Source organism: Eptatretus burgeri, chromosome 6, assembly GCF_056783735.1.
Source record: "Eptatretus burgeri isolate ZD-2024b chromosome 6, Ebu_testis_v1, whole genome shotgun sequence".
Classification (NCBI taxonomy): Eukaryota; Metazoa; Chordata; class Myxini; order Myxiniformes; family Myxinidae; genus Eptatretus; species Eptatretus burgeri.
The window spans coordinates 25955473-25979727 of NC_140966.1; the positions used below are offsets into that span (position 1 = coordinate 25955473).

The 24255-nt window shown below is 41.5% G+C and overlaps 1 protein-coding gene across 2 annotated transcripts in view; it reads right to left on the reverse strand.

The window, feature by feature from the left end:
• LOC147024422 (DENN domain-containing protein 2B-like) overlaps window positions 1-24255 on the reverse strand; it is a 252398-nt gene that overhangs the window by 43942 nt on the left and 184201 nt on the right. For both annotated transcript variants that reach the window (XM_085884333.1, XM_085884331.1), the window contains exon 14: window positions 12765-12942. In XM_085884333.1, coding sequence (XP_085740459.1) covers window positions 12765-12942 — 178 coding nt within the window. The remainder of the gene's footprint in view (window positions 1-12764; window positions 12943-24255) is intronic.

Genomic DNA, 24255 nt, shown 5'->3' on the forward strand with positions numbered 1-24255 from the left:
TTCATTAACTGAGCTGTAAGGTTTTGTTGTTTTCAAAGTTTCTTTTTCGAGGGCTCTTTTCAGGATTGTCAATGAGCCCTGGACAGCTTCCAACTGCAGTTTGTTTGTATTAATATTCCCAGGGATGGTGTTTAAGATCTCTGTAAGGTTCTTCTTCCTCATTCCCGTTGTTCTAATTACTACTGTGGAACTATTTCAGCGCTCTTCAGATTCCAGGATCTTTTCACTTCATTTGTAAGGTCTTGGTATTTGGTCATTTTCTTGATTTCTACGTTATTTAGGCCGAAATCGCTGGGAATTGACACCTCAATTAGCAAAGCTGTTTTAATTTTTTTTCATACTGAAGTACTATATACGGTCACAATTTTTTGTTTTCTTTGTTCACGCTTGATGGGATCATCAGGTCGTATGTGAGCGTTACTTCCTTGTTCTCAATTATCGCTTTTCTTCATGTTTCAATAAGTTTTCTGGGACTGGGATATTCAGGTTTTGCTGATGTGTCAGTGGATTATTCCACAAAGCCTGTTGTGCCTTTAGATGTACAGTTGTTCTGACATGAGTTTTTTACATCCTGATAGGAGATGTCTCGTATTTTCTGTTTCTCCCTTGCAGAACCTACACTTGTCCTATTGACTCAGTCCTGACATCTTCAAGCCATTGGTGTAGTGTCCCTGGTCTTGGGCATTAATAATGATTTGTTCTCCATTCCAGTTGAGCTGACATCTTGCTGGGCATTCCAATGAGCCTTCTTTGTCTATGCCCAATCTATCCAACTCTCCCCCCCCCCCTCAAACCTTCCTGCTCTTTTGTCGTTCTCCCAGTTGTTAGTATACAGTATATCGGTTGATATTGTTACAGCTGTGGAAATTCGCAATACACCATAAAGGGTCCTTAGATCAGTTATGACGCTAAGTTTATGTGCAGATAGTTCCCCACCATTGTTTAAAAGGAATTCGTGTGATTCATCGGGCTGCGACTCGTTGAGATAGCCGGTTTTCTGTTCTATCGTTATTTTGGACCGTTCAAAGACTTCAAACGGAGGCCCTGTGAAAGGCCTACAACGGCGTGCGAGTTTTCCCGCCATTTTTGTGGCGCCTGGGCTGATGGGAGAGGCTGCGAGAGCTCGCTGGCGATTGGTGGATACGGGGTGCGAGGCGACTGTGAGGAGGAGACGCCCCTTTTCGAGGGGCTTCTCGAAAAGGCTTGAGGAGAGGCGGAGCCAAAAAGGGGGTGAAGTGAAGGGGCGGAGCCCCACGCTATATAGGGCGGACCGCACGTGGGCTCGGCCTCTCTCTCTCCTGCCTGGATTATCGTGTTGGATTCTTCGTCTCTCCTGCCTGGATCATCATGTTGGATTCTTCCTCTCTCATGGTGGACGTCGTGTTTGAGCTCTCCTTTTCTTCGCCTGGATCTTCGTGATTGGATTATTCGGGCCCTGGATCGTCGTGTTTGGACTCTTCAGGCTCTGGATCGTCGAAGGCTCGTCTCTCCCTCTGGGCGCCAAGTCGTGAGGGTTGCGAGCAGTGGTCCCGGGTTGAGGCGCGCACGAGAGGAAAGTGCGGGAGAGGGCTCGCTGACCGTCGCCCCTCGAGGGGGCAGGTAACCTGCTACGGTCTCGCGGGACCCATTCGGTCTCCCAAGTCCCGTGTCATAAAGACCCAAGTGGTCCAGCCTGACCCCCCTTGTCTGTGAGGGGGTCTTTTCTTTCCATTTCTTTTGCTTTTGTATGACTGCTGTGGCACCGTGTCCCTATAAGTAGACCTGTGTAAGTGCCTGTATATTACTAATAATTATAGTCGGTAGTATTGCTTTCATTGCTTTCTTGCCTGTATCCGTGTTTCATTTCGATTTGCCTTGCTTGTAAATACGTGCATGATTCCTTGCTTGTGTTGTGTGTGTGTGTGTGTAATATGTGCTTGCAATAATAAATGTCCTTGTGTGCAATGTATCCCGTTCGTCTCGTCCTCCTTTCACCCCATTGAAATGCCATCTTGCATCGTGGAATGAGTAGTGGGTTTTGAACACCCGAGTAAAGAAGAATCGGAACCGTCGAGGTCGGCGATAACACCGCTCGGTTATCCCTGTAGCACGGAATGTACCGCTTAAGCGGTTCGTGTCCTAGGCCTGCCTGCGGCGAGGTACGATCGCCCGGTTAACTACTCGGGCAGGTACTTAGGTAGGTCAAATTTGGCGAACAACCCTATCCTGCGTGGGTGGCCAATTGGCACGATTGTGGCGAGGTCGAAAGACCCACCCGTGACTAGCTCCCGGCGTTGTTCCGGGAGGGTCACGACTGAATTGACCGTTCCGGTGGGTGACGCGGTCGCGATTCGAGTTACGTGGCCGATCGCACGCCAGGCGGACCAGAATTCGTAACAATATTTTGCTTTATATTTTTCTTTCGTTTTTTTGCAATCATTGGAGCTGTATTATTTGCTGTTTTAGTTTCATGTGTGACATCTTCCACGTTCACCTGTATGTGTATGTGCATATGTATGTGCATGGTCACGCTTGTGTCAAGCTGTAGCCAAGAATGAGCAGTGAGTTTTTGTCATTTCAATGAATGGATCCACATGTCCATGTACACAGAAGTGGGACCTTCTCTATATTATATAATGACTTCTACTGTTGCAGGTGTCTTCCTCTCACCCTTATCCTACTATTAATTTACAATTGGTCACTGGCTTTGACACCAATACAAAATTTTATGATGGACCCCAGGCATCAAAAAGCGACATGTACTGAACAAACAATTTCAAATGGAGTACCTCACCACCATTAGAGCATTTAAATTGCATTAGATGTGTCAATAAATGTGAATTGTTGCTACCAACTTGCCGGCTCAATAACAGAAGACACCATTGCATTTTTGCCACCTTAATCCCTACCCTGTTTTGAATCCTGTGTAGGCACAGGAAACTTGTGAGTCTTCATAATTTCATATTTTGTTTCTAAATCTCTTTTGATGTTGATATACAAGATGTAAGTTTGCTTGTATTTTGCCTCTTTATTGCTCCCCTTTTCATTTCACAGCAGTAGCAAGGGTGTAAGATGTGGGGGGGGGCAGTGGTGGTTGGGGGGAATCCCCCCCACCCCCAACAGCCAGCATTGCTTTTATAATTCTGGCATAAAAACATCAGGACAAAATATTGTGAGATGATAAAATATCGCAAGATGACAGAATGATGATGGCCTGTGATGTAAAAATTCACATGAATTGTCATATGTTTTACTATTTTGCAATTATCAATCGTAATCCTTTTGGGATTAAAATAATAGTAAAAATATGATAAACATGGAATTTATACATCTGCAAGTGAGGGTTTGCCCGACTCCCGAGGCTTCGCCAGACCTCAAGCACTTTCAAAATGACGTAATTCCTTCCTTTAATGTGCTTACGCAATCATGCATATGCAGAAACACAAATGGCTGATGGTCGGGCAATCATCAGCATGTTATGGTTGGGCAAAGAAGGTGCACAGGGCCCTGGGACAACTGAAGATCTGATCAGAAGGATTCTCAAGGACTTGCTGATCGCTGTTCGTGTTGCCGGATTATGTCTACAGAAGGTCATGTTACTTCCACAGAAACCTTCCATGACTTTATGAGCAGGTGTGCTCTCACCAGCCTTCAGGAGAAGCTCTGTGATGTCTCAGGACTTCTTAGCAGTGGTTCATTGAAGAGGTTTCAGATGTTTGTTTGTCTGCTGTTCCTGTCCCATAAGAGCTATCTGAGTTAACCATTTTGAAACTTCCCTTAGTTTGTTTCTTTAGTTTGCTCAAAAGTGTTGAAAAAGACAAAAGAGGGAATCACCCCACACAATGGCTGGCTTATTATGGCTGGCATTGTGCTGGGCGGAGGGGTTTCCTGAAAACGCACGTGCAGCGCATTGCACAAAGGGCTTTTCGATATGATGTTCATGACGTCATTTCGAAACAGTTGTATTGGGTTGTGATTTTTTTTTTTTGACTTGTTCTATGGGTTGTAGTGAAGCAAACACACACACACACACACACACACACACACACACACACACACACACACACACACACACACACACACACACACACCTCACCTGCCACTGAGCTTTGGGGAAGTGACAACACTTCCCGGAGTACATCTGCGTGCCAGCGAAGGGTACATTTGGGCAATGTAGCCATCATTCTGGCAAATCTGTAACCATCCCCCTAAAAAAATTCTCATATCCCCATGAGCAGTAGCAAGTCACATAGCAATACTGTTGTGTTCCTACTCAATTTGATCAAGTTATATTTTGGTGTATGTATGATCTATGATTAGAAATTAATTTTTGTAACTCATAAAAAAAACATAATAAGTGAAAGCGATATTAATTGTGTAATCTCGTACATCAACACTTTTAGACACACAATGTACAAAATACAATTTGGGAATTTTACATGGGCCTTCTGAAATATCGACTGCACTCAATATAAACTGACCTCATGATGAATAATGAAGATTACCAACATTAAATCTGCATATAACATTTCATGAAAACAGCTATAATGTCATGGATAACGAGCTGTTAACTCTCGGTTAACTACTAATGGTATCAAGGCAACTCAGAATGATCATGAAAAGACTATCATGAAAAATGCAGTGTCACCTAAAATCCCATTCACCATTAAAAAAAATTCATATACTGTTCTTTGTCTGTATGTACCACAGCTCAAGGCTGTGGCATGGCATTATTGGCTGAGGGCATGGCTGTGCCACTGATGCAATGCCCTCTGCTGGTTAGGGCAGGAATTTGGAATTTGGTCATGATGCTGGCGATAGTTCACCGACTCTTCGCAAAGGACACCGTGGGATCTTTAACGTCCACCAATGAGTGCGAGCAGATGGGACACCAGTTCAAAAGTTCATCCGAAGGATGGCACACAAATTGATGCATCACCCTGCCTGTGAAACACCAGGATGACAATTTATATCTGGGTCGCGATTCAAACCCAGGCTAGACAGCTTAGAAGCGAGTGTCCGTACCTCTATGCCATCCTGTCGGCTCTCTGAATAGACTGTAATGTAAGTAGACTGTAAAGGAAGAAGGATATATCCCAAAGTAGTAGTAAAGTAGAAACAAGCATTAAAAAGACAGGTTTTTATCCAAGCTGCTTCCAATACATTGGGACATGCAGAAGTTTTACTCGTTCTTCCTCAAAATCCATTCATTCGGGGTGAGGCTGACTGGTACTGAGCTGGTGCTATGCTCTGTCCACAACACTCCTCCACGGCCCTCCATCACCAGCCGTACACGGGAAACAATTACGAAAATGTCAAAAACTTCACTGAAACTTCAGGAGAGCTTGGCTTGTTGTGGCTAACAGCTTGGCTTTGTTCACTAGTTGAGTATTTCTCAGAGAGAGGAAAAAAAAATGTCCAAACGTGTATTATCCTTCAGACTAACTTGTGGCGACAAAGCTGGGGATGTCACAGCAGGACAGGTGTACTTCAAAAACTGCAACCTATTATCATTTAGCAGATGTCCTCTCATTAATGTGTGGTCCTTTGCAATTTATGCAATGTGTAATGCAAATATGATGCATTACAAATACCAGCTGTTGACCTTAACTAAAATGCTTAAGCCAATAAGAGTATGTTGACCACTGCAGGAAGTGATGTGCAGCTGGTGTCAAGAGCATTTGCTCTTCATCGGTGTGTCAGAGCAAAATCTGTTATTAAACTTGTCCACTGACAGATTGACAATAGCCTTGAGATAGTCCAATATTCCATTGCAAGTCATGCAGTAGCATAGCATTAATTGGTCTATATCAAGCTTTGATATCAAAGAAAAGGTCTATATCAAGCTATATCACAGATAAAGCCTATAGGGGCCAGCTATTTATTACATATGCAACAATTTAGGAAATTTAGATCCCCTCTGCCCTCCCCTGTGTACAATCATTGGAGGAAAAGGTCCAAACCTTTGTGTGTACATAATAAATACATTACCTGATGAAAATGCCCCCAAAAGTTTATTCAAGCATCCAGCCTAATTTAGCTGTTTATATTTCAAAAATGAACATCTTCATTGAGACCCTGGTTGCATCCCTTTATATCCTTGGATCAAGAGATACGTGCTGAGCGATGAGCAGAAATAGTCAAACTGACACAAACTCAACAACCTGGCACTAGCCTCTGGTCACTGAATTATTGATTTAACGATAATATCTTACACTTACTGAAGCGTGCCCATCATTCCATGCACATTTTCCAACACAGACAAAGCGAGCCACCTGTGCATATCTGGCTGATTGCACAGACAGATAAACTTTCAAAGCAAATGCATGGACATGGATAAACACAGACTGTAGATGACAGAAGAATCAGTCATGGGCAAATAAACAAGAGCGAGAATTGCATTGCAATACGTGTCCTCGACCGGACCCAATGAATGTTTGCTTATTTGGGTGGTGTATAATGGCATGTTCGGTGCCGAAAAGGATAAAAATAATAAAAACAAGTAGCAGTACATTCAAAGCACACCGCCCCAATGCCAATTAAATAAAATACAAATCCTCCAGCAAGCAACTTCCGGCGATGTCGCCTTGCAGCACCTGGAGTCAGAATTGGGAGGTAGCAGTGTAATATAATTGATTAATTGGATACTTAAACGAAATAAATAATAATCATAAAATAATTAATTTCTCAATCAATTGCCAAATACCATACCTAAACCACCACTCTTTCATCCGAATCTGTAACTTTTTGAAAATTAAGTAATTAATTTAAAAAGTGAATAATTAATCGATTAATTGATTAATCAATAAATCAAAAACTCACTTTATAGCCAAATCACTTGGTCACTGTTATGTCCAAATATCAGCTTCCTCGCTCAAAAGGTGCCTGAGATATTGCCAGGATGAGAAATAAAATAAATAAGTAATTAATAAATCAATGATGATTAAGTAATTAATCAATTAATTGATTAATCAAAAAATAACAAAGACTTTCTGCAAAAGCACATCTTCACTTTTGTCCCCAAATTTCAGCTTCAGAGCTCAAAGGATCGCTGAGATATCACCCGGACAAACAAACAAGAAAGAAAACAAACACAAACAGAGTAAAAACCGAGTACTCCCTTCAGCGCCCGGCGATGACGTTATGCATCACCTAGATATGGAATTTGAAAGGAGCGGTGTACAAGAACCCGGTGTACATACATGAAGCAAAAACATGCGCATGGCTTATGTGCATAAAATAATACAGTGGTTTTATACCTGGGATCATTCCAATTACAATGGCCTATGTACTAACACTAGGCTTAAGCCCTGAGGTCTGCTGTTATGTGCTGCTTCAAGCAATGGTGGCACATGATTTTATTGGGGTGGAGTCAGGCCAGCTGTCCAGCCAATGGATGTAAAGCAGTGGGGTGGTGTCAGGGCAGCTGAACACTGACCCATGTATTATCTATACCTATAAAAGGCAAAAATGTGTGAGAGCGAGAGAGAGCGAGAGAGAGCGAGAGTGATAGTGAGCGAGAGAGAGAGCGAGAGAGAGAGCGAGAGAGAGAGCGAGAGAGAGAGCGAGAGAGAGAGCGAGAGAGAGAGCGAGAGAGAGCGAGAGAGAGAGAGAGCGAGAGAGAGAGAGAGCGAGAGAGAGAGCGAGAGAGAGAGCGAGAGAGAGAGCGAGAGAGAGAGCGAGAGAGAGAGCGAGAGAGAGAGCGAGAGAGAGAGCGAGAGAGAGAGCGAGAGAGAGAGCGAGAGAGAGAGCGCGAGAGAGAGAGCGAGAGAGAGAGCGAGAGAGAGAGCGAGAGAGAGAGCGAGAGAGAGAGCGAGAGAGAGAGCGAGAGAGAGAGCGAGAGAGAGAGCGAGAGAGAGAGCGAGAGAGAGAGCGAGAGAGCGAGAGAGAGAGCGAGAGAGCGAGAGAGAGAGAGAGAGAGAGAGAGAGAGAGAGAGAGAGAGAGAGAGAGAGAGAGAGAGAGAGAGAGGTGCTTTGCCTTTTCATGAATCACTGGTCTGCTTGAAGGCACATTTCTCCTGACATTGTCATGTACCCAAACATTCAATGCCTTGTCCATTGATTTGATGTGCACGTCAGCGCTCACTATGACACTTCTGCGAATGTCCGTCTCATTCTTCTTTATGTAGTGTACAGTAAGACTCGTTCACACTGGAGTACCTACCCATAGATGCTGCACTCTTACCCCTTTGTGGTCGGTCAAGCAGCTCCACTTTATGCGTCAAGCTCGTCAATTTTTTTCTGCTCTTGGGAGCAGACTCATCTCTTGCACCACTCATAAGTTTAAGACCCATGATTGAACAATGAGCGCAAAAGAATGAAACCCAGGACATTTTTATATATAAGTAGCCGTGCGGGGGTTGTGGGTAGATGGTCGATGGGTGGGTAGTGTGACCATTATTTGTGGGGGGAAGTGGTGGGGGATGGTTTCTGCATGGCTCGAGAAAGATGGTTTTAGACCCGCGTTTATTCGTGGTTGCTGGAAAAAAATTTTGCACCCACAAGAAAAACCACAAATATGCGATGTACAGAGCCACAAATGTAGAAACATGTCGCATTTTGTTAGCCGCAAATATGCAAGGTCCGCGAGTGTCGGGGTCCGACTGTGTGTGTATATTACATATATATATATATATATATATATATATATATATATATATATATATATATATATATACATATATATATATATATATACTAGCGATACCCGTGCATATGCACGGCATAGCAGTACAACATAGCTGGTAGCAGACGACAGACCGTGCATGGGGAATGACAAAACTATGCATTGTGCAAAATGCAAGTGGTACTATGGAACGCCAAGACTTCCCAAACATTGTCGGCATGTCCGCTAAGTGCCACAGCAATTTCATAGCGATCGTGTGACGGCGAGCCGAGTTTTTAGTGTGCAAGCTTGGTATTATAATAGTGATGACATAAGTATATATATATATATATATATATATATATATATATATATATATATATATATATATATATATATATATATATATATATACATGTTGTTACGGATTTCAGAATCCGATCCGATGAATGTATACCAACATCCAGGTCCTCAGATAGTTATTTCCCTAAATGCATTTTCAGGATAGACCCATCCCCATGTCTGGTGGGATTGTAAATGTGATGCTTTGAGAAGCTAAAGAATAGATCCCCTCTCTTATGGGAAGCTTTTTCTCTTTACGACAGACACATTCATGCATGTGAGATCGCCGTTTCTTTCACCGACGCCCGACTTTTTCCAGCGACGTTGACACCTGTTTCTTTCACGGACGCCGAAACCAGCCTTTTTCCATCAAAGTTTGACACCCCATTCCGCAACTCTATGGACGCTAACTGGCTCCTGTTCATGTCGGGCTGAACAGTGAGGTAACAATTGTTGTTGACGTTTTATGAGTGCTTCACGTTTGTGTTTGGTAATTCTGACAAATGGTTGCTTTTTGCCGTTCGTCCAGCACCACAGACATGGCCTCGTAAGCGAGGAATAACCATGGAACGTGTGGGTTGTCATGGTAACGGTGAGCAAATGGGGAGGGGTGTATTTGGGGGGAGTCTGTGCCGCCGAGAGAGGGCGGCAATAAAAAGAGGGAGAGGTCCGTTCTGGCGTGCGCGTGCGGGTTGGTCGTCATTGCAAGTCAGACGGCTTTTCCAGGCAGTCGACAACAAGTGAGTTGGCGGGTCAGTCGACGAGTCAGTTTGTGAGTCAGTTGGTGATAGCTGGTTGCAGTTCAGACGGCCGCTTCGTCGTTCCAGTCAGACGGCTGCTTCGTCGGTTCCAGTCAGACGGCTGCTCCGTCGTTCCAGTCAGATCGACGTGTCATAGTTCCAGTGAGACGACTGCTTCGTCAGTTCCAGTCAGATGGCTGCTTTGGCATTCCAGTCAGACGGACGTGTCATAGTTCCAGTGAGACGGCTGCTTCGTCAGTTCCAGTCAGACGGCCGCTTCGGCGTTCCAGTCAGACGGACGTGTCATAGTTCCAGTCAGATGGCTGCTTCGTCAGTTCCAGTCAGATGGCTGCTTCGTCGTTCCAGTCAGACGGTTGCTTCATCGGTTTCAGTCAGACGGTCGTTCTTGGCGTACCTGTTTCTTTGGGGTGACGTCTTCTGGCGTTCAAGCCTGTTTGTGAGTGGGTGCACAGCAAGGCTGGGTTCTGGCAACGGACAAGGCATGCTCACACATTTCAGGACGTTTTTGTTTGACGGACGTCTTCTCCTTGGTGAGCAAGACGGTTTCCCCCCCCCCTCCCCCGAATGATCTGCTGGGTTCCCTTATCTGTGTTTGGTTGTGAAGTAAGTCAATCCCCGATAAGCATCTGCTCTTTGTCTCTTTTCCTGTCACTTTGATTGATTTGCCTGATTAATTATTTATTTGCTTGCGATCATTTTGATTGATTTGGAATTTATTTATTTTTACTTCACGTCAATAAAAAGTTCTTTTTATTTTTTTATTTTCTTATTAATGAATAATTTGTTGACGTTCCAACCTGTCCGTGCTTGTCCTTTCCTTCCATTGATACAGCACTGTCCGAACCTCGATAGACTGGGGAGGTAATTACCACACGACTTGAGCAGTAATATTCGTCACGCGCCAGAGGTTAGACGCTCGGCCGCCATAATTAAGATCTAATCAAATTAAGATTGGTGCTTTGCTGAGGACGGGCTTCCCATTCAGGTAACCATGTGACCTCAAATTAAACGGCATAATTAGATGGTGGACACTGGAAATTGTGGTTAACTGGGTGGCGTTCGTGGTTCTAAAGCAACCCACCATACCACAAAGTTAATTGTGTGCGGTGGTCGCAGATCCGGCTCTTCCGAGGACAAACGGGGATTAAACCCCCTCAGGTCCGTTCTGGCGTGCGCGTGCGGGTTGGTCGTCAGTGCAAGTCAGACGGCTTTTCCAGGCAGTTGACAACGAGTGAGTTGGTGGGTCAGTCGACGAGTCAGTTTGTGAGTCAGTTGGCAATAGCTGGTTGCAGTTCAGACGGCCGCTTCAGTGTTCCAGTCAGACGGCTGCTTCGCCGTTCCAGTCAGACGGACGTGTCATAGTTCCAGTCAGATGGCTGCTTTGTCAGTTCCAGTCAGACGGCCGCTTCGGCATTCCAGTCAGATGGACGTGTCACAGTTCCAGTCAGACGGCTGCTTCATCAGTTCCAGTCAGATGGCTGCTTTGTTGTTCCAGTGAGACGGTCGCTTCATTGTTCCAGTCAGATGGTTGCTTCGTCGGTTCCAGTCAGACGGTCGTTCTTGGCGTACCTGTTTCTTGGGGGTGACGTCTTCTGGCGTTCAAGTCTGTTTGTGAGCGGGTGCACAGCAAGGCTGGGTTCTGGCAACAGACAAGGCACGCTCACACATTTCAGGACGTTTTTGTTTGACGGACGTCTTCTCCTTGGTGAGCAAGACGGTTTCTTTCCCCCCCCCCCCCGAATGATCTGTTGGGTACCCTTGTTTGTGTTTGGTAACAATATATTGGTACCCGTGGCTGTAACAATATATTAGTGGGGGGTGCTTACACATTGTGTCAGCATATGAACCGATCTTCTCCATTGTCTCGAGTTGCTCTCCTGCATTTGATTTTTCATTTATTTATTTTCATCTATTTTTATTTTCATTTACAGATGTTTTCCGATGGTTCTGTGATTTTTCCCTGATATATTGGCTTCAATGTGAAAGCCTGGTGTTGGCGCAGTGGTTAGGGCAGTGGCTTGGGACCCAAAAGGTCCTGAGTTCAAGCCCCGTTGGGACACTGAATTTATATATATATAGATATATATAGATATATATAGATATATATATATATAGATATATATATATAGATATATATAGATATATATATAGATATATATATAGATATATATATATAGATATATATATATATATATATATATATATATATATATATATATATATATATATATATATATGTAGATATATATATATATAGATATATATATATATATAGATATATATATATATATATATATATATATATATATATATATATATATATATATATATATATATATATATATATATATATACACCAAGTCGAAAACACCAGGGGGTTGACTCAGTCTGCCATCCTTCCGAGGTCGGCGAAATGAGTACCAGTTGTACTGGGCCCGGTGTATGCCCCGGTTAGAATAGGTGTACCATATCCCTGTGTGTCGTAAGAGGCGACCAGGGTTGTGTCAGGAAGGGCATCCGGTGTAAAAACCTATGCCAAATCATTATGCAGACAACAAAACGAATTAGACGGTTGATCCGCTGTGGCGACCCCTAACGGGAGCTAGCCAAAAGAAGAAGAAGAAGAAGATATTGGCTTCGATGTTTGTTGGCACACAAAATTACCATGCTTCCCCATTGTCTCAGGTCACTTACCTGCATTTTTTTCATTTATTTATATTTTCATTCATGGATGTTGTCCGACCATTCTGTGATTATATTTTTTTTCCAGTAGACTGGCTTCGATGTCCATCGGCACACACAATTTCAGCTTTCTACATCACCCGGAAGGTATCGATCTTTAATATCAGTCAGTGGTTAGAAAGAGCTTTATATATTAGATATATGGTCGTATGTTGAAGTATCATTAAAATTAACGATTTTGCACAACAATATCAACTTTAACCTCCTCTCTCAGTTGCATTAACAATACGAAAGAAATCCTCGATATGTAAAGGTTGAGAATGAAAGTAAACCTCGACCAGCAGACACAGGTGCAGTCCTTGGAAAAGTATTGACACAAATTTGGGAAGACTTACCTCCTCCAGGGGCAATTCCCGAAGGCGTGGTAAGGCATTGCTCAGCACGCCCAACAGGAACGGTGTGGGTGAGCAGGCGATGTCCAGCATGGACACAGGCAGAACAGGAACATAGGTGTGTTGCCACGAAAATGGGTAGAGCATGGCCACGGCTGCATGGCCGCACTGTGAGAGTGTACTAAAGACACACACACACACACACACACACACACACACACACACACACACACACACACACACACACACACACACACACACAGAGACCAGCAATGATGCATTGGCATTTGTTTTCCAGATTATCAATTCAACCTTTCTCCAAGTTTTCATGAAAGATAAAGATAGACATATTGAAAGCCCATTTAAAAACAAAAAAAAAATCAAAATAGGTAATAACTTAGAAAGAAAATTCTTTAGTTGCATCATTTAGAACTTTAAGGAGGCAAAATTTACAAATATGTCTGATCAGATTACTGTCTTCTTAAAAGAAAGACATATGAATTCAAACCTCTCAAACCGGTCTTTACCGAGCTTTGATATTGACCTTTTTAACAAGAAAGAGAATGCAAGTTGAAGCGCATGTACGGGGCCATTTGGCCCAACAAGCCCCCACTATATACATCCTCCATTATATCTTTCATTTGCTTAAAATAACCTCGACATTTTACTTAACACACTTATGTAATCTCAAAATATATGCAATTAATTAATTTGTACTTCATATCTACCTCTAAATTAATCAACATTGGAAGTAGGTACATTGCTATGATATTGGCCAAGTGGCAAACTCTCAGAAAAGACCACATAGGAATTTGTTGTTGTTCTTATGCTGCACAATAGTGTAATTGCTGAAACATGATTTCAGCCTGATTTGAATCGAACAATAAATAAACCCAGAGCAAGGTAGTGAAAAGGTGAAGATACGACTAACTGAGCTATTCTCACATTCATTGAGCAGCAATGCCAAACAAGGTGATCCTTTTGACACTACGGTTATCCTGATTATGAAACAGCAGTTTGTTAATTTTCTTTCAGATGAGTGTCCAAAATGAGTTTGCTTCGAAGTATTATTCGTTGTGATTGATCAGGAGCTCCCACATAGGCCTCCTACTCACTCACCCGAAAATGTCTAACATCCGATCAGATTTATCATTTTGTTTCTGCTTTTAATCTTTTAACTCTTGGGTGCATTTCACTTGTCCTACAAAAGAGTATTTAATTTCCTCTACAAAATGTGGATCATGATTTCTAATGCAGAAAAGTTTGACTTGTTGCTAGTGAATCCATTCTATCAGTGTTCAGATTAACTTTACAATACATTCCCTGTTTAACAAGTTCAACAGTTCTGTTAGGCTCTTGGAGAACCTTGTACAGATTACATGCTGGTCAAAGGCATGAGGAGACGTCAGTCTGCATTTACGTGTAATATGAGAAGACAATGGCCAAATCAACATGGGATTGTCAACCTGGGACTCAGCATCATGATGGAAGTGTTTACATGGGAACACAAAATGGGCAAACAATGTTGTCCTACCTTGTAAGGCCTCAAAAACATTAACCTAGCATAAACTACCTCAAATAATCTGCTTCTGTTTAGACTCAACTGCTGCTCATGAAAAAAGTACTTCAAAAAATGTCTCAGAGATGGCTTATCAATTGAGTGGATGTACGTGTTTCGTTCCAAAATAAACAGGCAACTCAAAGTTCAAAAGTAAAAGCTTTAGACAGAGTTCTCAGATATGTAGTGTGCATGAAACCCAGAATGTTCCCGAAGAGCTAAAAAGTTAAAACAGCAAAACGAGGTAACAAAATAGAATTGCTGAACAACAGAAACAAGAAAGTAGCAGGATTTGGAAACCTATCGTCAGCATGTTTTGCTTGGCTCAACCCAAACGTTTTGCCCAAGCAAGAAGACAATGTGGCTATTTTTGCCCACAGAGTTAGATTGAGGCCACGGGTGTCAGTTGGAAATCTTCAGGATCTTTGCCATGTAACCATCAGCAAGGGCATCATGGACTGACAGACAACACTTCCAAGGTTGTGGAGGATTTATAAACATCAATTTGGAGGTCTTTGCAAGCCGGTTATTGCCACTTCCACTTGATGGTTTACAGCCAGGCTTGGTGCTTTGCAATGAGCAATTTTGCTACTGTGCCTCTTGTTCTGGCTGAGATACATGAATAAACATCAATGACAAGCAGAGGCTTTTTCCTGTATCTTCTGCAACAAGAGGAATTGTTGCCTTATGTAGCAGATGTACATCTGACAAGGATTTAGAGATTAATTGGATCAATACCGAGGTGTGACCGCTACCAATGCAATACCCTTCCAGGTTATGGCAGGAATTTATAGCTTGGCCAGGGTACTGGCACACGGTGACCTACTATTTGCAAAATAGTAGGCCACTGTGTGCCACTTTCAGATTTTTTTTCCTTTTCTTCTGTTGCGTCCTGATCCGTTAAGTGTCCTAGCTCTTTCACGAACCTTGACACTGTAAACAAAAAAAAGTTACTCGGGAATCTATATAGTCTACAGAAAAGTGCCAGCAGATGAGACAGTTGGTTTAAAGAGGTACAATGGGTTAAAGTTTCAAATAAAAACTGACCTGCATTCAATATAGTTATGAAGGTCATGAGAGCACTTATTATTTTGCCTATCCTTTTATAATCTTTGAGATTTTAACAGCAAATCACCACATTATGAACAATGATGAACTGTATTATGCCCCCACATAGATAATTCACTCGCGATATGGCATCGAATTGTTAGCAATACAAGTTTGAGCTTTTTCAAGATGAAACTATTGAAGCAAAACAATGAAAATCGTCATCAATGAAAAAAAAACACACATATTAAAGGAGCCGTCTCCGTGTGCAACGCGTTTTCGCACCCAAGAAGAAAGAAATTTCGAACTTTACTTTGTCTGGGATCTAACTGCATCCACTAGCCTACGAGTCAGCGACCTTAACCACTCAGCCAACGTGACTTTTATACAATGAACATTGTTTTTTTGTTTTTTATTATTATTATTATTATTATTATTATTATTATTATTAAGAGCATGGCCTTATGGATGGGAGGAAGATGGAGAAGGACTTTGAGCTCTGCTGTAAAACACACAAACAAACAAAAAAACACCCACACACACACTTTGCTAAATATATATATATATACATATATATATATATATATATATATATATATATATATATATATATATATATATATATATATATATATATATATATATATATGTATGTATGTATATATATATATATATATATATATATATATATATATATATATATATATATATATATATATATATATATATATATATATATATATATGAAGAAATGTTAAAAAATATTATTTGCAGAAGACAGAATTTTACAGGAGGGTTTGACATGTCACTGGGAGATATTTAACAGCACATTGTATACAGTATATCATGAGATCATAAACTAATTATTGCAATCATCCCCAGTGTTTTCCATCAATATATTTCTTCTACCTCTCAATCCCTAAACCCAATCACCTATCTTACCTTATCTATTACCTGTCACTTTTAACCCCTAACCAATTACCCGACACTATCCCCGCAGAGGGAAGATGTTTGTTTGTGTGTTTTACAGCAGCTCTATAGCAGACACGTACTCAAGTCCTGCTTCCTCTTCATCCCTTCCATAAGGACAGGCTCTTTTATTGTAGTCAATAAAGCTTGACCCTCCATCAGATGGAATGAGAAGGGAAGCCTGCTGTACGTGCCTGACCTGTGTTATTATGAAAATGCCCTCCTCAGGAGGAATCTGTTTGTTGTGCATGTATATACCTGAGGTGAAGTACAAAGTGGAGAAAGTAGAGTTGAATCCTGGCAAATGTATATCATTTTCGAATGTGTATATATATATATATATATATATATATATATATATATATATATATGCATATATATATATGCATATATATATATATATATATATATATATATATATATATGCATACATACATACATACACACTCATATGTATATTTTTCGAACACTCAAGGTTAATGATCATGTAATCTGATGAAGACATCTTGGAGACTACACTCATTGATCTGATGGATATAAAGGTAGAAGACCACACCATTCCAATTTCTAATTAGTAAGCATTATAATTGTCACATTAATGTGTCCAACAATATTAATAATTGACTCGGTGTTTAGTTTTCCCTCAATTATCCCGACAACCAAAGACCATGCATCTAGCTATAGTGGTATTGTTATCTTTAAGTGGCTTGCAATATGTACTGAAATGTTGCCGTTATCTCAGCTGACCACACCAACATCAACATTTATTATTTCAGTTAGTTCTTGCTTACTTTATCATACACTACCTCAATTCTGTGAAAAAACACAACTCTGCAATCTGTTCCTGTTGTGTGATAATGTTTATGCCTGGTGTTGGCTTCATGGTTAGGATGTTGGGCTTGGGATCCAAGGATCCTGCGTTCAAATCCCCCTCGGTTGTTGAATTAATACCAGGTGGGGTTGACTCTGCCCGCAATCCTACCGAAGTCTGCAAAATGAGTGCCAGCTTGCTGGTATCCTGTGTCAGAGTGGCGATCCATCCAGGATTGTGTCCAATAGCCAAGGAGACTGTTTAAGCAGCACCAACGCTCTGCAGAGTATGGTCCCAATGGATGGATGGATGGATAATGTTTGAAAATAATGAAAAACTGTATCCCCAGTATCTTTTAATATCCACTTCAAAAGACAATACAGTTCCCCACCTGCAAAGTACTTGGATGATAATATATAGTTGGGCCAGGAATCAAACAAAGATTCAACAGCTCAAAGTAAGTGGAACTGCTGGCAACAACATAACCAAGCAAGTGTCATTTCTCGTTTTTTCAAAAAGAACATGAAGTTTTCTTCAAGGCAAGGCAGATTACTTATAAATCTCAAATCCAAATATATTTCCAAGTGGTAGATCTATTGAGTGAAACCCCGTTGTTTAGATTATATGGAACCCATCAAGCTAGTGCTGTTAAATTCATTACAGTTGGAGAAATTGAAAACATTAAACAAATGTTGGCAGTCCTTCTAAGGAACTCAAAATGATGTAAACAACGATTCACAGGAATGATCTGGGCATGTGGAGTTAATTCCAAAATCCATGTTATTGAAGCTGCAGTGATTGGCTAATTACAAGAAAGCCTTTGTGTCTTTACAATTGTGACTAACGCTAAGGGGTGCACCTATTTTACATAATTCATAGCTTAATACATAGACATTTTGTGTAATTCATAGAAATATGAGGAAAATGAGACACAAGAAAAGACTCTTTGGCCAATCATGTTTATTTTGCAAGAAATAATTTTTTCCCTTGTTCGTTGGTGAAACGGCATGTAAGTGAGCACAGCTACAAGAGGAAGACGAAACTCGGCCTTGGCTATGAAGCAAGTTAAGTGACTCTACCTTTGCAGCCAAAGGGCTATACTCTTTCGACACCATTCACAAAATCCTGACAGAACAGATAGACTATTTTGGTGGCCATGGGGTTGAGAAACGCTGCACATCGTGAGGCAAGAAAATTGAATAAGGCCCAAATACGAGTGGAAAGGCCTCCAATAAGATGGCCTTCAGAATATACAATGAGATTATTATCCAACAGGCAAACACACATTGAAACATCGTGAACCGATGTTGAATACTCCGAAACGTTGCGGTCTTAATCTTGTCCAACATTTAAACAATGTCGAGTGCAGGCAAGCTTTCTTTCCCAAACAAGTACAAGCATACGTAATGGCTGCCTTTAGCTATTTGTCAACAAGGTGATTTAAAAATGAAGCAGAAGGATGACATGATGGTAAAAGTGATCCGATGCTATTCCTTTGGGAATGAAACTCAGACGAGACAACTCAGAGAAAAACATGTTGGCATCAGATTGTCGATCCTGCAAGACCATTATTTGTGTATCATAATATATGTACAGTGCATCAATTGATAAGCTTTTGATAAACTTTATCCATTTTGAGAGTGTAAACAAAATTACTTTGTGGAATCTATTTTACACTACAGTGCTCTGGGGTTTAGTTCAGATATGTTCACACTCTTCCACACATACTCTTCCAGGTACATTTCCGATGGAGTGAACACGTTGTGCTCACGTGGTATCTGTATTACTCAGGAGGGAGTGGAAAAGAAGACGGAGTGGGGGCGCTCTGGTTCTGCTTTTTGCAAAGACCACCCAGCAACAATCGAAAGCGACAAGGCCGTCAGGACATTCTGCCAAACGGCTGAAATCGTCCTCCTGCCATTTGGAAGACATTCCTCACTGCCACGTGTGACCACTGGCAACATGTGTGCACCTTTGGTTTTTGTTTTTCATCAAGTGAAAAGTCAACGTTTCGGTGTCATAAGCAATAACAGCCACTGTGATTTGCTCCTTAGATTTTTGAGAACAAGTTGCAGTAACCACAAAAGTAAACAAGTTCATTAAAGTTGCTTTTTTGATCCGAATGATGCCAAATGACTTTTTTTCAAGACTGTAATCCGTTTCATCAATCCCTGCATTCCAGCATGAGGGTTGAAAGTTCATAAGTCTGAGCGATATTCACAAGTTTGGCTTTGCATTAAAAGTCTGATCCAGAAAATTGCTTGACTAAAATAAAGCAGGCAGAAAACCATTGCTTTCGTGATAAAGTCCTGGCATTGCAATCCTTCAAAAATTATTTTTGGAAAAAGCTTTCCCCTGGAAAAAGTGTCCTACATTGCCAAGCTGTCACTAAGCATTTTTTATTTGTGTGCGTCATTGGTATACAGTAAAAAAAAAAATGAATGAATCTAAGAGAACTCTGTACTTTTAGACGAGCATCTCTTTTCTGATAATGTTGAATTTAACATGGAATCGTGTGCATCCTTAAGTGAGAGAAGTTAATCAAGAATGTGTTTGTCAAATGGACCTTTCGACATCCCTTGTTATTTATTTATTTTTTTACCGTTTTAAGACATTCAGGAAACTTCCTTAACAATATTTTTGTATTGCCTCGTAAGGCTCACGTTTCTCACTGTGGCATCATAAAGGGACATGTATCATGATCCTTTGCTGTCGGATCAAATAACACTTGCGGGTAATTGTAAGCGGCAAGAAATGTGCTGGTGTCAGTCGACCTCGGGATTACATGAAACAACTGGAGGAAATGCAAAAAGTGGGACCCCATAAAATGTGATAGATGGTGATTCAAAGGTTTACTTATCCTGAAAAGCTTTACGATAGCTCAGGGCAATTGCAACATCTGTGTGCTAGGAAAGCTCCTGGGAACCTTAGCCTTCCAGGCATGTCTGCACCTTGGCTTTTGGCCTCTTTGCTGAAAAAAACCTGACCCTTGACCCTGTCATTTACTTGTGAACGCAACCCACATACATCCGTCTGATCATTGACCTCTTGAGAATAGAATTGTGGGGCATGCCTTGGTTGACATTAAAAGGAAAAACCAAGTCATTTATACAGAATGCTTGCACGAAGTTTGCTTGAGTTTTGCAAAGATGAAAGTTACTTTACAATGTCCTTTCTCATCTCTGAAATTGAAATCATTATTATGATCAGTTTGAAAATGATGTTATTTAAGCAGATTTGCAAAATGACAAGGCTACATAACTTCCTGGAACAGATTGGGTTTGTGACTCAGCAGCTTATAATGATGAACTTGACCAAAGATATATTTTCATGTTTTCTTTGTGTTCTCTTGTATTTGACTGATTCATCGATACTGTAGATGTGAAACCCATGGAGCTCAACATCATTCTTCACTGTATTAAACAAATTTTGGCTCTGGCACATCTTTTTAGCCGCGGTTGAGATTAATGTAAATTTCCACCTCAAGTAATCATTCATATATTTTCTAGGTTTGAATAGGGTCTATACTCCAGAGGTATGCACACTCACCTCTGAGCTGTCAAGCCTGGGTTAGAATCTCGACCAAGCTATAAACTCTCAGCCTAGTGTTTCACAGGCAGGGAGAGGCATCAATGTTTGTCCTGTTTCTCGGATGGACGTTAAACTGGGTGTCCCGAATTCTCTATTACTCAGTAGTTGGTGGACCTTCAAGATCCCATGGTGTCCCTTGTCAAGAGTAGGTGAGTTATCACTGCGATCCTGGATAAATTCTACCAATCTCCCACCTGGACTGCAAGTAACAAGTGGTCTGGTCTTCAAGCAAGGTTCATTGACAGCAGGTTACACAGCTTGCTATTTCAGAGTGTGGTTGCTGTCTGGGTAGGAGTTTCTGCACTGTAAACAAATTGATCATGTGGTTTGCATATTTCATGTGCAGAACGAACGAGTTTCGGGGGTCGTTCGTGCATGCGCAGAACGAACGAGTTTCGGGGGTCGTTCGCGCATGCGCAGAACGAACGAGTTTCGGGGGTCGTTCGCGCATGCGCAGAACGAACGAGTTTTGGGGGTCGTTCGCGCATACGCAGAACGAACGAGTTTCGGGGGTCGTTCGCGCATGCGCAGAACGAACGAGTTTCGGGGGTCGTTCGCGCATGCGCAGAACGAACGAGTTTCGGGGGTCGTTCGCGCATACGCAGAACGAACGAGTTTCGGGGGTCGTTCGTGCATGCGCAGAACGAACGAGTTTCGGGGGTCGTTCGCGCATGCGCAGAACGAACGAGTTTCGGGGGTTGTTCGTGCATGCGCAGAACGAACGAGTTTCGGGGGTCGTTCGCGCATGTGCAAAACGAGTGCAGGACGAGTTTCGTCCTGAACGAACATGAATGGCCTTGATATGAACAGCAAACAACAACAACTAACTTCTCCAGTTGCTACACAAACATCTGGCAAAAGTAAAAGACATCCATGATTATTCAAAATTGTGATAATAATGGCCTGTGTAGGCATTCCCATTGTCAACACTTATTATTTGAGTAAACTGCTCAGGATACTGGAATCCCAGGTTAAAATCCCATATTCTGTTCATTGTCTGTGAATGTCCTGATGATTCAAGTAAAATTACACTGGTCTGCTGACGTCTCTATCCTGCATGAGATATATGAAGTTCAAACTTTTTCATGTCCCTGAGACATTGCAAAAAGTAGCAGAAAAAAACACCTGAGAAAAGACCTTAGCTTGTGATGGTGTAAAAATGTCAAATTGCTGTCCAAATAAATTCAAATCACTCAGACACAATATGGATCCAATAGATGATACCGCACGTGTTCTGAACCACATTCCCTTATTGTCAAGAAATACAGGTACTATGAAAGCATGAACCTGAGGTGAGTTCAAGACCATTGCATATCAGGATGGCATGTTTTGTTTTGGATAGCATGAGAATGTTTTGAGAAGTTACAACCCATTCAAAAGAGCGACTGATCAATCTGATCACTTTTACCATCCTGTCATACTGACTCACACTCACAAATTTTAGATGCATTGTGTGGATATCCACACTAATAAATGGCTGTGTGTGTGTCAGTGTGTGTGTGTGTGTGTGTGTGTGTGTGTGTGTGTGTGTGTGTGTGTGTGTGTCTCCTCCATAACTCAAAAACCATGAAACCTTGCAGCCTGAAACTTTGCATGCATACGAAAGAAACTCCAAGGAAGTGCATGACTGAAAACTGGGTGTTTGGGTTAATTAAAACACCCCTTTTGAAGAAAATTAATGGCCTTATTTAATTACATCCTTCATGAGGTGCATCCATGGTCACCGCTCTAAACGGGGTCTTAAGGCGTATCCCAGGTAACCTCGCTGGGGTCTGAAGCCGCCATGTTTTTTGGCCTGCTCAATCATGCCGAGACTTGGAACAGGCCACAACAATTTATTAAGGATAATTCCCCCCCCCCCACTTTCCTCACCCATGTTATCGAATGCCTGTTCATCATGGCTATGGATCGCTGGGTACATCACATTTGTAAGTGCTATAGTTTTCAAATTTGGAGCTTGGAGCAATTTCATGCATTATATGATGCAATTTTCCACAACCTACTCTCATGAAGTAATTAAAGTACATCATCGAAATATTTAGGCTTTGAGGAGCGGATATCATCCGGACTAAATAAGTGATGAAATATGGAGTGAAATCTGATAATTTAAAGAAATAATGAGTCTTATAACTAATTCTATATAACTATTTACTTAAAGCAAGCAAGGTTATGTTCCCTCCTTCTCCATATAAAAACAAGAAAATGTGAAATTTCCAAAGCATTAAACATCTTTTTATACTGTTTGTAGAATTATATTGAGTGAACAAAAGATTTTGGAATGTGCCAAAATTAACCAGCTTCTTTGAGCTGTATGTTTTAATGCATTCACTGCTTGACATCGCATCCTGTCCCCCAGAGGGACTGCCTACCCATAGTGTCTGCCAGATCTGTGTCTATTTTCAGAGGTTTCATGAGGTGCTCTGCACGTAATCAAAGCAAATCTGGTAAAAAAAGAAAAAAAAACGGACATTTGAAAATAAAGTTATAACGTTTGCACAGACCACGAACCGACGTACCACGTGACGCGTGCACAGATGCAGTTTGCTCTTTCCCTTTTGGGTGATTGGCTTCCATTACAAGATATTAATATAAATATACTATAATAGTTCTGCCAATATATTAATAGTTGGTAGTTTCTGCAAGTGAAGGTGAACATTTTATGTTGCTGCAAGTGAAGAGGCATATCTTTTGATTTACACCATTTTGTGCATGCTTTCATTCCAAAATATGAATATAAATATACTAATAGTTACTGCAATATATTAATAGACGATAGTTTCTGCAAGCGAAGAGGTACGTAGATAGCACACATGGACGTGGTAGAAATGGGAACAAATGACTCTCTGTGGGGTATGTGCATTCCTGTTCTTGGTTACGTATGTGCAGTGCGCAGGTTTCGCGGACGCGCGATCTGAACTCGAACTCAGGCCTGTGGTGCGTGGCACTGTGGAGGAGGTTATGCGGCCGTCTCATGAACCATGTACTTCTGCAGCGATGAAGCCTTGGAAGTGGACGTGCTGCAGTATCAAAGCCACGCAGGATGCAGTGTGGGTGAAGAAAAATTTGTGCATGTGTGTGAGTGAAATGGTTGAATATATCTCCGGTGCATGTGCACGTTTAGCATGGACCGTGAGGAGGTTGGAGGAATATGTGAGGGGGGACTGCATGCAGTTAGGCTGTTACCAAATAGATAGCATTAGATTTGATTACCTCCACAACCGAAGGTGAAGGAGGTTATGTTTTCATCCCTTTCTGCCTGTCTGTTTGACTGTGTACAGGATATCTCAAAAAGTTGTGGATTGATGGGGATGAAATTTTGTGGACAGGTTCGATTTGTGACTAGGATGAACTGATTACATTTTAGTGAAGATCCAGATTTGGAACCGACTTCTAGAATTTCTTAAGTGATTCTTCACTATTGAGAGAAAGGGCATAAGATATAACAAGATATAACACAAAACTCAAAAAGCTGTGGACAGATTCAGATGAAGCTTGGTGGACACGTTGGGTGTGTGACA